Below are 12,849 nucleotides of genomic sequence, written 5' to 3'. Positions count from 1 at the left end.
CACTACACAAGCTGCCAGTCTGATACGCAGATTGCTTTCCCATGGAATTACTGGTACCGTTTCAAAGAAGTCCATAATCAGGACATTAAAAGGATACTTAAAATATAATTCCAGATTCAGCTAGACTATTCACAAAGGTACGTGATTGCCTATCAGCTTTCATCATAGAGTCGTAGAAACCTGCAGAGCAGAAGGGGGCCATTCAGCCCACTAAGCATATACTGATAACAGTCCCATGCAGACCCTATCTCCTTAACCACAGTTTTACCCTGCTAATTCCCCTGATACTAAGGGCAATTTAGCATGGCCCATCAACCTGACCCGCACATCTTTGGATTGTGGGAGGAAACCAGAGTATTTGGAGGAAACTCACCCAGTTAAGGGGAGAACATGCAAATTCCTCGCAGTCGGTCACCTAAGGCCAGAATTGAACCCGAGTCCCTGGTGCTGGGAGGCAGAAGTGCTAACCACTGTGTCACCATGATCATTTTGTTGCTGTGATTATTGTAAGCAAGTCCACTACAATGTGTTTTTGTTTGTAAACTTCAGTGCAGTACAACTAAAAAACCCATTTTAAATGTAAGGGAAAATTTCTACCTTATGAGTTAGTGTTGGTATTTTCTGTTCTGAAGATGAAAGCATAAAAACAAAATTGATAACAAATTTGACTCTCAACTTTCCGGCTGTAGCTCTAGATTGAGTTTGGAAAGGCTGGTGAATTAGAAGTCCAATCTGTTTCAAGGAATCTTGACAGAAATGTTTTTTTTCTTTAGGAAAAGAGTATCAATTCACACCGACATGCTGAAGCTCTCAAAAGCACTTCCAACTCCAGTTTTATGTCAGGTATGAAAATAAAAGATGAACCTTTGGATGAAGGATATGAGAAAGCCTTGGCACCACAAGAAGGTGCAAGAGTTAAGGATGAACCTGATTCTTTACAGGTATAGTTAAGTTTGTTTTTATTACAAAATGTTAAAACAACGAGCGAAATAAAGACGAAAAGTCTAATGTCGTGTATTATATAAATGTAAATCTTGCTTTCCTATTTAAATACATTAATTAAACTTTCACCAGATTGGTTTGTATAGTGTGATGTTGTGATAGGTGGAGTTTTTACTCCTCTGGGAAATTTATATAATTTGATATTTTTAAAACATGTATCTCTATCATTCTCTGCCCCTGCTTATGGTTCTCCAGTGCCACATATTACACATAATGGACTCCTACAATTAAAATCAAGACTTGCGTTTACACACCATATAATTTATTTTAGAAATATTTCAAATTACATCACATACTGCAAATTATTTTGAAGTGTAAAAGTGACCAATAGTTTGCTAACAGCATAGTCTTGCCTACACCAAAGAGAGGTTAATCTGCTTTGGAAGACAACATGTGTTGACATCAGCACATGGATAAAACATGCACTTTTTCAAATAGTGCCCTTGGGACATCAAGATTTACCTGAGCACCTATACAGGGCATTAACTTGCCATTAACCAGAAATGCTAGAAACCAGAATGGCCAGTGTTGCAGATGGATGACTTTTCATCAGATCAGAGCTCTGATGAAAAGTCATCATTAACTGTGTTGCTCTCACTCCACGGATACTGCCTGGCTTGCTGAGTGTTACCAGTGCTCTGATTTCCAGCATCTGCAGCATTTTGCTTTTCCATTAATTTGACATATATATTGAAGGATGATGTTTGTACTGCACAGGCTCCTCAAAAACTGGGCTGGATCCAGAAACCAGAATGTTGTCAGTTCAACTTAATTTTTCTGAAACACTTGTTCATCAGTGGCATAGCATGTTGGTGAAGTAAAGTAACTCCAAGAAAGCCGTGTCATGTTTTTGGCTCATCATTTTGCTCAAGAAGTGCAATCATTAGCAAAGTGCAAGGCTGGTAATCTTTGTTGATGCAAGTGTGAAAGCAAAAAGTATGTTTTTTTTAATTTCAGGGATATAGCCAACATTCCAAGTCTCAGGAGTCCGATATCCGAATCAGTGCCGTGTTCTCGGTGAGCGGCAGTCCTCTTGGTAAGCACTGTGTGGTATTGTTGTGGAATTGGGGATCAATAAATTTCTCTGTGGAGGGAGGTGTTTTAAAAGCATGGCAAAACAAGCTCCAATTAATAAAACAATTTTAAAAATGCTATGTGCGATCGAACACCATCAGTCTGAATGATGCTGCATTGCAGAGGGCAGTAAGCTGAACATAGGTGAAAATTCTAAAAGACGCTCTTGTTGGGAATTCCTGGGAATTGCAAGTTTGCAAGCGCTCCTACTGTTTTCTGAACTTAAAAATTCATTTAACACCAACCTTGGCCAGGAATGAAGAGTCAGAAGGGAGGATTTGTTTTTAAATATCGCAAGGCTGAACGATTAGAGCACATTTTCATCAGCTGCCCTCCTCCAGTGTAATGCTGCTTTGCTTAAACGCAACCCAGATTTAAGATTCAGATGGATAGTCATACTTCCATATTTTCATTAAAGCAGTCCGTATTCCATGCATCTCATTCTGAATGATGAATTGCTAGTTTAAACTGTCTTAATTGTAAGCAGGTTAGGATTAGTGGAGATGAATTTATACTGGACTGCATGAGAGGCTTACAAAGCATTCTGTACCATTGTAAGCACCTTCCATTTAAAATGCATTGTTAACTGTTTATAGTGATCTTTTGCTTATATGAAATGCAAGCATCTTGCTTTTAAAATTCATTGTTAACTATTTATAGTGACCTTTTGTTTATACGAACAACATCTATCTTATTGCGGTCATTTATAATTGTCACTGCAGTTTTGATGCACTGATTAGCTTGGTAGTAATTTCGCTTGATGAAAGTTGCCTCAGTTGTAGCCTGCTAATCTTGAGCATTTAGCTTTTGAAATGAATGCAAACCGTCTTTCAGCTCCTGAACTTCTCTCTTGCATGGTTCAGAATGATACTGTAAAAGCATGCTAATGTTTGTCTACCATTTACCCTTGTTGCCTTAGCCTAGCATTCAGCCAAAACCCTACACAGCTGTTAAAGGCACTAGTCAAAGCTGATCAGTGCTCCATTTGCAAAGCCAGTGTTGGGATAAGAGCAATGAATGAAAATAATAAGAAGACTAAAATTCTGAGCAATATATCAGAGGAAAGGCTGGGTGTTTTGCAGCCCAAATTAATCTCTAACTGAATTGAGCTGTGTAACAGAAAATGCTGGAAATGGTCAGGTCTGAAACCATCTGTGGAAAGAGAAACAATTAATTTGACAGATCAGCAACTTTTCCTCTGCTACCATTTTGTTTCTGTGTGACGTACCCCTTTGTGTGTTTTGTGGAAGGGGGAGGGTGGGAATCGTACAACCCATCCAGCCAATTGCGGAGAGGCAATTGGTTAATAGTTGCGAGAATGGAACTCATTGAGTTTACAAGCTTTCTTATCACTGTCCTATGCACATGGTTTTTCCAAAATAAACCTCCAGTTTGTTTACCTGCTTTGTTGTTCGTCAATTCCTCGCAATCATTATAATTGGTGATGAGTGCAACTTTTTTTCTGTCATCTGCTGTATGATTCCTTGAATCATAATCCTTTTAAACATGAGCGAAACAACTTGAATGCCAAAATGTCTTTAATTGGGAAGTTGTAACCATTTAACCCTGAAACAGAGCAGTGGATCCAATATGTAGAATGCCTCCAATTATATTTTAGGGCCTGTGAAATTGGGAGGTGGGGGGAGGAAAAGCGGAAGCCATCTTTTTAACCATTTGTGGAATTATCATCTAATTCAAAGACAGACTTCTCCGAAGGCTTCAAAAACAAAAGCATTCAAGCAGCAGGTTGAACTGGTCAAAAGAACACTATCGGCCAAAGCCATTGGTGATGATGCACTAACACAGATTTAATTATACAGCAAAAAACCCAGGGGAGATGATAGCAGCATTGTGGGCATGGTTAAGACAGTCACCAGAACAATGTGAATCTGGATCGACAACTAAACAAAATGTTAAGAGATGGGTTGATTTGTGGTTTGAATTTCCTCATCATACAAAAAAAACTGTTAGCAATGACAGAACATACCTCGACAAGAACATTAGGGATTGTTCAGGCCACAGGAAGTATTGAAGGTGCACTAGAATTACAAAGCAGGCAGCTAGGCTAGGTAAACAGCTTTGGTGGGAAACCTCAAGAGTTGTGGTGCCAGGATGAGGACACTGAAAGCTTCGAGGCAAAAAGCAGTGTGCACAATGGGACAGATACAAAGAGTCTGACCTGCAGACCAGAAACTCAGAAGAATGCTACTAACGTGGGGGGGAGAGCCCCCAGGAGAGGTGTAAGTTTAAAGATGCAATTTGTTTTGCCTTTAACAGGAAGGGGCATATTAGGATTAAATACAGAACCAAATAAAACCTTCCAAGGGCTAACAGAAAAAGGATATAACTCTGGTTCATAGTTTAGAAAACAGCTTCAAAGATGAATCTGAAGTTTACAGAGTAAACAATACTGAAGTGAGCAATCTCGTTAATATATTGACGGTGAACAGCGAAACACTAAAAGTGAAGCTGGAATGAAGAGCCTCTGTCATCATCATAGGAGAGCAGATGTATTGGTAGGGTCCAGCCTCTTAAATTAAAATGCACAATGGCCAAGCTGGCCATGTACACTGGAGAAGCTTTGAAGATGCTGCTTACCACAGCAGCACCAGTAGCCTAACAACATCTATCAGCCTTGTTACTGATCGTCATAGTCAAAGGCCAAGTCTCATGGGCCAAGATCGGCTCTCAGGTTTGATTAAATTAATTGGAGGTTTTCAGCATCAATGAAGGCAATTTTCATGAAATGGAAGTACCAAGCATTTCAAAATGAACTGGGCAAGATACAAGCTGTCAAGGCAAAGATCCAAGTTGCTCCTGAGGCAGTACACAAATTCTATAGAGCTCGTCCAGTACCCTGTGCTTTATACACAAAAAGTGGCTGCAGGATTTAGGAATAATTAAGCTTGTGCAGTTTTGAGTGGGCTGTCCCATCGTCCCAGTTAAGCCACATTGCACTGTCAGAATATGCTGATGATATAAGCTAGCAATCAACCAAACAGTAAAACTGCATCGATACCCTATACTGAAAATTGAGGATCTGTATGTCAAGTCAGTTGGAGAGTTAACTTGTACGAAACTTGACATGAGTCATGCTTATTAGTATATAGAATTAGATGAGGTGTGTACAGGATTTGTAACAATTGATATCCATAAAGGCTTATATCAATAAAATTAGCTGCCATTCAGAGCATCTTTAGCAAGTGCCATGTTCCAATGTACTATGGAAAACTTGTTATAGGACCTACCCATGGTAGTTGCCTATTTGGACTGTATTAATTACCGGAACTTCTGAAGAAGGACACTTGGTAAATTTTGATCAGGTGTTGGAAAGATTGAAAGAAACGGGTAAGGCTCAAGGAAAAATGCACATTCCAAACGCTTGCAGTGACATGGATGGGATTCAGGGCCTGTATCAAAAACTGCATCATATGGAGGAGGTTAAGGCACTCCAGCAAGCACCAGCCCCCAGAAAATGTATCAGAATTTTAACCATTCTTGGTGAATTATTATGGATAATTTATCCCCAACTTTCCAGTTTCTGGCATATTTGCATGTACCTCTAAGGAAGTACCAAAGGTGGCATTGGAATGAAGATAAAGAAGTAATGACAAGTCTTGGTCCATTTTAATCCTGTGAAAGAAATAGTGCTGACCTGTGACAGCTCACTGTGCACAATTGGAGTAGTATTGTACCACAGATTGGACTATCACAGCTTGTGATACCGAATAAACCAGTTGGACTTTAACTTGGTGTTGAGTCTTCTCACAGATGGAGGATAATGGAATGAGACCTATTGCTTGCACTTAAAGAATACTAACAGGTGCTGACGGGGCTTATTACCAGATTGAAAAGGAAGGTTTGGCTCTTATTTTCTGGGTAAAAAGGTTATATCATTTCATTTACAGATGGCACTGTGATAATTACTGATCATAAATCACTTTTAGGATTGTTCAGAGAAGACAATGCTATTCCCTCATCCCTTCAGCGAGGGTTCAACATTGCACTCTACAGTTAACAACATAAGATGACACATCCCAACATAAACCAGGTATCCACAATGCCACTGTGGATCCTTTGCCACAAGTGCCTCAAGAATTTGTACTCACTTTAACTTTCTGGACATGATACCTGTATCAGCATAACAGCTCAATTTGTGGACCCAAAGGTGGGACCCCATTTTGTCTAGAGTCAAACAAATGGTCTCATGGTTGGCATAATGATAAGTCCGAACAACTTCAACCTTTTCCAATCAAAAAAGGGATGAGTTGAGTTGCAAAGAGTACTATTGTGGGGAAACAATATCGTTATTCCTGCTCCGACTCGAAGAACAATCTTACAGTGTGTAAATGTTAGCCTGAAGTTGTGGTGTGCTAAGATTGATAAACACATTTGAAGACTTAGTAGACTCTGCAACCAGTATCAAGTACAGCAAGATTTTTTGCCTGCAACTCTTCTGCACCCGTGGGAATGGCCAGGTTTACCGTGGGTGTGACTCCATGTTGATATTGTCAGCTCCATCATGTACAGCATGATTCTCATTATTGTTGAAATGGATGGACATTTAAAAGATAAAAAAGACATCCTTAGCCACAGTTGATAAACTATGGCAGACATTTCACAAATGGGTTGTCTGAAGTGGTGGTCTTTGACAATGGGACTGCATTTTTGAGCAAAGAATTTGAACACTTCATGCAAAACAATGGGATTTGACATGTTCGAACAGCCCCTTGCCTCCTAGCCTCAAACTGATTAGCTGAAAGTATCTTCCAGACATTTAAATCAGCCATGAAACAACAGTCCTCTGTGCCATAGCAACTTTGAATAGCCCATTTTCTACAGAAGTACAGAACAATTCTTCATGCCATTCCAGAAGTTATCCTGCTGAATTGCTCATGAGATGTCGTCTTTGGACAAAACTCAATCTCGTACTTCCAAATTTGTAGAGGAAAATGGAGGCAAAACGAGATATGCAGAAGGGCACTATGGCTCCATCAGGATTGAGAGCGCTTTACAGGTAAACAATTTACCTGAGAAATTTCAGTGCTGGTCTGAATTGGGTTCCTGTGATGATCGTGGTCCAATGCAGTTGACATACAAGGGAAAAGAATGAAGATGCACGTGGTCCACCTGAGGAAAAGAGAATCATGCATCGTGTCAATTGAGCAGTCTGTCTCTGCTACACCTTTTTGTGTGGCTCCAGCAATTGGTAAGTGGAAACGAATCCAATAACCCTGAGGAGGGGCCAAGTATCAATCTGGCGGGAATCAGAGATTACTGGCAGGTTGCTGTCATTTCAGATGAAACTAACAAAACACCTATTAAAGAACTGTGATGCACTCAATGAATTAGAAAATCTCCAGATAGACTGACTTACTGAGAGACTGTTAAGTTGCTCTCTCTCTTCTCTCCCTCCCTACCCCTCCGCCCTTTGCTGTGTGATATTCTAACTATTTATTAGTGAAACAAGTCAGCTTATACTAACATTGCAATGAAGTTATTGTGAAGTCCCCGAGGTGATCCGCACCAGTGCCCATTCAGGTAGACTGAGGGAGAATTTATCAACACGTTGTTATTGTAAAACATTAAATAATTGAATGGGGGAGAGATGTGGTGGGTGGTTGGACAGAGTTATCAGGGGTTATGGGACCCATTGGGCCAGTTGCAGAGAGGCAGTTGTTTGACCGTTGGAGTCCAGGCGTCATTGAGTTTATCAACTCTCTTATCACTGTCCTATGTATATAGTTTTTCCCAAAATAAATCTCCTGTTGGTTTATCTGCCATGTTGTTTTCCAATTCTAGTTTCCTTTCTCTTTGCTGGTTTAGATCTCCTCTACTGTTTTTCTTCCTGCTCCCCCACTTCTTTTTGCTTTCAAATGGCAGCTGTTTATATTCCGCCATTCGCATCGCCTCTCGACATGATTATTGTTTCATTTCCATTACTATTCCCTTTGGTGTAGCACCATGGATCCTTTTGCATTTAATCTCTCCTACCTTCAACCCATCACAGATCTTCCCTTTTGTTCTTTTTCCCACCCACCACCTTTCACTTGCTTGAAACCTATTAATCCCTAACTTCTGCAGTTCTGAGGGAAGGTCATCAATCTGAAATATTAACTGTTTCTCTCTCCACAGATGCGCATTTGCAGCATTTTCTGTTTCAGATTTTCAGCATCCACATATTTTGCTTTTGGATTCTGTTATATCCAGTTATTTCCAATAAAATTCCAGCAATGAATGTGTTTTGCACTTCCACTGCAGCTTATTTGATTAAAAAAACAGAAAATCAGGACCAAGCAAAAAGGTCAATAAAACAAGCATTTCGAAATCAATTCCTCTTGTGAATGGAAATTTTGGTACCATTTGTTTATATAATAAAATTTATTCCTTTGCATTTAAGTTTCCTGTGCATTACCTGGATACTATCATAGGCTTGAAACTCATTGTTAATCATCACTTAAGAACTGGGCTGACCGTAAAATTGGACATTCCTTTCATTCATGTCCATGCTCAGTTGAGCGCACTCATGGGTGCTTCACTCCTATTGCCATTTGCCCTGAGATTGAGTGCGTGAGTACAGAAGGTGTTTTTACATTGAACGTATCACCATTGGCAGGTCTGCAGTTCTCCTCCACCTTTTTATCCTTCATAACTAAATGCAAACTCAAGTATATCCTTTTTTGAGACGTGGTTGATGGTGCAGAGGTCAGTCTCCTGACTTAGTGTCGTCTCAAACTTGTATCCCCTAACTCTGTGCTATCAGTTAGGCTGCTCCATTCTGAATTCTTTTAGTAAATATAATTACTGTCAGCTCTTCTATATACTAGAGCAAAAATGATATTATGGCATCAGTTTACTGCAAGTGCTGTTGAAAATATTGCAAATGAAATAGAATCCAAGTAAATTGGACCATCACTGTGGAGGTAATTGCTTAATGTGGCCTGTCAGCAAATATTGCAATTTATAATTAAACCTAATTTTTAAATGTGCTGCTGTGAAGAACTTGGTATTTAGTTCTACACCAATATTCCCTTTAAATTGAATATTCACATCAATGGAGGCAATTGTGTTTATAAAAAATATCTGCCAAATATTTAGCAGCCCTTTTCCTTGCTGATTTCCATCTCCTGGCTGGAGTGCGGTTCCATAGGCATTGGCTGGTCTGCAGATTTTGGCAGTGTAGATCAGCAGGATTTTAAGCTGTGGAATCATCAAAACTGGGCCAAACCCATTTCTTGTCTGCAAATGTGCAATTCCAGCTGGAGTCACTAGATGGTGATCAGGAACAGTGTGCTTTTCTTCTTGAACCGTTGTAGAATTCATATCATTCCTAGCTGACATCAAACCCAAGTCCTCGCTGATTTACATTAAATCTGAATCATTGTAAGTGCTTCCTGGAAACCTTTTATATCTTCCTCCTGTTTTTTTTCAAATATCAGTTAATGTAAAAACTTTACAATGTAAACAGACACTTTATAGTGTAAACAGACATAACATTTAAAACTAAAGACACAATAATAGTCACATTTTAATATGAATCATGGCACTTTTGAGTTGGCTTATGCAGCACTTACTCTGCTCGAGAGCGGTTGACCTAGTGCAGTCATTTTGAAGTTATTGTTCACAACTATTTTGGTGATGGCGGCACCTTTCCTGAAAGTTGCAAAGATTGGCAGCTGATTTGCTGTCGTGTGTGACAGGAGTGTAGGCATTTCTGCCACCCTTTACCAGAGGCCAAAAAAAAGACTTTCCTACTTTGTAGAAGCACCAGCTGAGGCTGCACTCTGTGTGTGGAGCAAGGGGAGAAAAGCTGAAATGAAGTGTTTATATACTTAAAGAAAAGAATGTAAAACAGGCACAAGCACGTTGCAATTGTAAGTTTGTTCCAGCGTGTTTGCCTTTATTTTCAGACATTGTCTTATTGTATTCCAGTATCACAGTTGGTGCAGCAGAATACACCAAATACTCTCAGCTCAGCAAAGTCACCTGCAGGTGGCAGTGGGCAGCCAGCTTCAACTCCTATGAGTGTACGGGTCACTTGTTCAGGATGTAAGAAGATTCTAAAGAAGGGACAAACTGCTTATCAGAGGAAAGGTTCAACCCAACTCTTCTGTTCCACCCTTTGCCTTACTGGATTCTCAGCATCTACTCCAAGACCTCTTCCTCCTGTGAAAAAAAACTGCTATCTCTGCAACAAGTATGACCTGCCTTTGATTTAAGTCGTATTTATTTTAACTGTGAACTCTCAGGTGAACATGAGAAATACAATTTACGTATCTAACAATGGTTAGGCTGGGCAAAATAGAAGCTGTGCTTTCTCACTTTGGTTGGTAGCTGGTGCTATTATTATTGGTGAATACAGCAGTCCCGATTAAACCCCATCCAGTAAAGCACAGTCAACCAGCGGAAATAACAGTAGTTTGGTATGGCTGAGACTGCAGAGCAGATTCAAATTGCTTCTCTTTGAGCAGTTACATGTGAACTGCTCAATTAGGTTACTGATTCCAATTATGCTGAAGTGTCCATATGTATTTTAAGTTGCTATCTGTTTTGAAAATAAGGACATAGTAAACTAAGTAGCTACACTAATCAAATACCTTTGTACATAAGACCAATGAACAAGGTGTAAAACGATTGGATGTAGTCTGTTCACGGCACCATTAGGTTTAGTGTCAATAACAAGTCACTGTTTAACATTAAACAGGAAGTATATTGATTTATTGGGCATTTACAGTCAAAATTAGGAGCAAAGACTTTATTATTCTTCTTACATTTAACGTTTTTAGCATTGCTTCATTTACATAATGTACATTTGTGGTTCATCATTTGTACTCTTCACTTATTCAATATTTCTGCATTTCCACTATTTGCGAGCCACTTATCGCAGATCAACTGAAATGGAATTGAATTGTTGTTAACATTAGTTGACCAGTCAATCTGTTGAAATAATTGTTATTAGAGAAGAGACACTTCAGGGGTGTTTTGAAGTAACTTGTTTTTTCCCTGGTTACTTGCTTACCAATCTTGAGATTGTCTTGCCAGAAACCTCACTTGAGTTTTGACCTGTTTGTGGCTGGCTATTAGACAGGTTTCATTCAAGTTCAGGGAAAGTGAGCCCACAATGTATGAAGGAAAAAACTTAAAGTTGAACGTACAAAGCAGACATGTGAATTTAATTATGCTAATTATTTATTGATTTGTTTTCATTCATGAGTTGATGTTGGCTTTGCTGTATCGTATGAAGGAAAATGTAATGTTTTAATACAAAAACTTTCACAGAATGACACAAGTGTTAACGGTGCAAAAGAAAGCCATTGGCCAATTGTCTACACCAGCTCTCCAAATGACTTAGTGCCAAGTCTTCCGTCTTTTCTACATACCTTTGCATATTGTTTCCATTCAAAGAAGCATCAAAAGACCTGTTGAATGCCTTATTTGAACCCGTCTCCAACACACTTCCAGGCAGTGCATTCGAGACCCAAACCACTTAGTGTAAAAAAAAAGTTTTTCCTCATCATATTATGTTTTGATTATATAAAGTTCATGTGCTCTTGAGTCCAAGATGAAAACTGGACGAATTCCAGTTGACAGAAAAATATAATTTGACTCCAATTCAAACGGTTTCTTTTTTTTATGGTCAGTGAATAATTAGCATAATTAGATTCACGTGTCTGCTTTGTAAGTTCATTAAGTTTTTTTTCCTTCATTCATTGTGGGCTCAATTTTGAAGTTTGTTTCAGACAGCAGCAAAAAGATTTAGCTTGTTAGCCATAGCTTATTGATAGTGCTCGTATTTAGTAGATTTTGTGTTGAAGTCCCACAATAAAGCCTTGAGCACAAAATCAAGTCTTAAATTCCACTGTAGTAATGAGAGATACTTTTGGAAATGTTGGCACTCAGATGAAACATGAAAACGAGGTTTCACCAACCATCTCAGGTAGATGTAAAATTTCCCCTAGTCTTCAAAAGAAGACTCTCAGAGCTCTTCCCTCTGTGTTAACCAATATTTATCCCTGAACAAGCATCACTAAAATAGGATTTATTTCATTGCTATTAATGAAAGCTTGCTATGTGCAAATTGGCATTCCTATTTCCTACTTTGCAACAGTGATAAACTTCAGAAATATTTAATTGGCTATAAAGTTCTTTGACGTTTTGTGTTCTCATTGCTTGCTTCTTGTGTGAATCCAGTGTCCTTCTAAATTTGTTCTCGCTGTTGATCATCCTTTTCTCTGGCTGCTTGGTTACCTTTTACGTGAAGAAGTATTTCCTGGAACAAAAGTTGCACTCACCTCTCCACTTTACCTTGGTGTCCTACAGCCATGACACATGCAAAACTATTCTGGGTATTCTTTATCCAATTAAAAATTTATCTCACACTCTCTGTCTCGCTCTCACGCGCTCTCTGTCTCGCTCTCACGCGCTCTCTGTCTCGCTCTCATGCGCTCTCTGTCTCGCTCTCACGCGCTGTCTGTCTCGCTCTCACGCGCTGTCTGTCTCGCTCTCACGCGCTGTCTGTCTCGCTCTCACGCGCTGTCTGTCTCGCTCTCACGCGCTGTCTGTCTCGCTCTCACGCGCTGTCTGTCTCGCTCTCACGCGCTGTCTGTCTCGCTCTCACGCGCTGTCTGTCTCGCTCTCACGCGCTGTCTGTCTCGCTCTCACGCGCTGTCTGTCTCGCTCTCACGCGCTGTCTGTCTCGCTCTCACGCGCTGTCTGTCTCGCTCTCACGCGCTGTCTGTCTCGCTCTCACGCGCTGTCTGTCTCGCTCTCACG

At 39.8% G+C, this 12,849-nt stretch overlaps 1 protein-coding gene across 5 annotated transcripts in view; it reads left to right on the top strand.

The window, feature by feature from the left end:
- Positions 1 to 12,849, top strand: part of zmym4.1 (zinc finger MYM-type containing 4, tandem duplicate 1) — a 185,147-nt gene that overhangs the window by 111,430 nt on the left and 60,868 nt on the right. For all 5 annotated transcript variants that reach the window (XM_080211717.1, XM_080211720.1, XM_080211716.1 and 2 more), the window contains 3 exons: positions 774 to 941; positions 1,960 to 2,038; positions 10,009 to 10,273. In XM_080211717.1, the coding sequence (XP_080067843.1) occupies positions 774 to 941; positions 1,960 to 2,038; positions 10,009 to 10,273 (512 nt within the window). The remainder of the gene's footprint in view (positions 1 to 773; positions 942 to 1,959; positions 2,039 to 10,008; positions 10,274 to 12,849) is intronic.

Source organism: Carcharhinus amblyrhynchos, chromosome 24, assembly GCF_965287045.1.
Source record: "Carcharhinus amblyrhynchos chromosome 24, sCarAmb.v2.hapA, whole genome shotgun sequence".
NCBI classification, from domain to species: domain Eukaryota; kingdom Metazoa; phylum Chordata; class Chondrichthyes; order Carcharhiniformes; family Carcharhinidae; genus Carcharhinus; species Carcharhinus amblyrhynchos.
The sequence above is the reverse complement of the archived record's forward strand: the minus strand, read 5'-3'. Positions and strand labels throughout refer to the sequence as shown.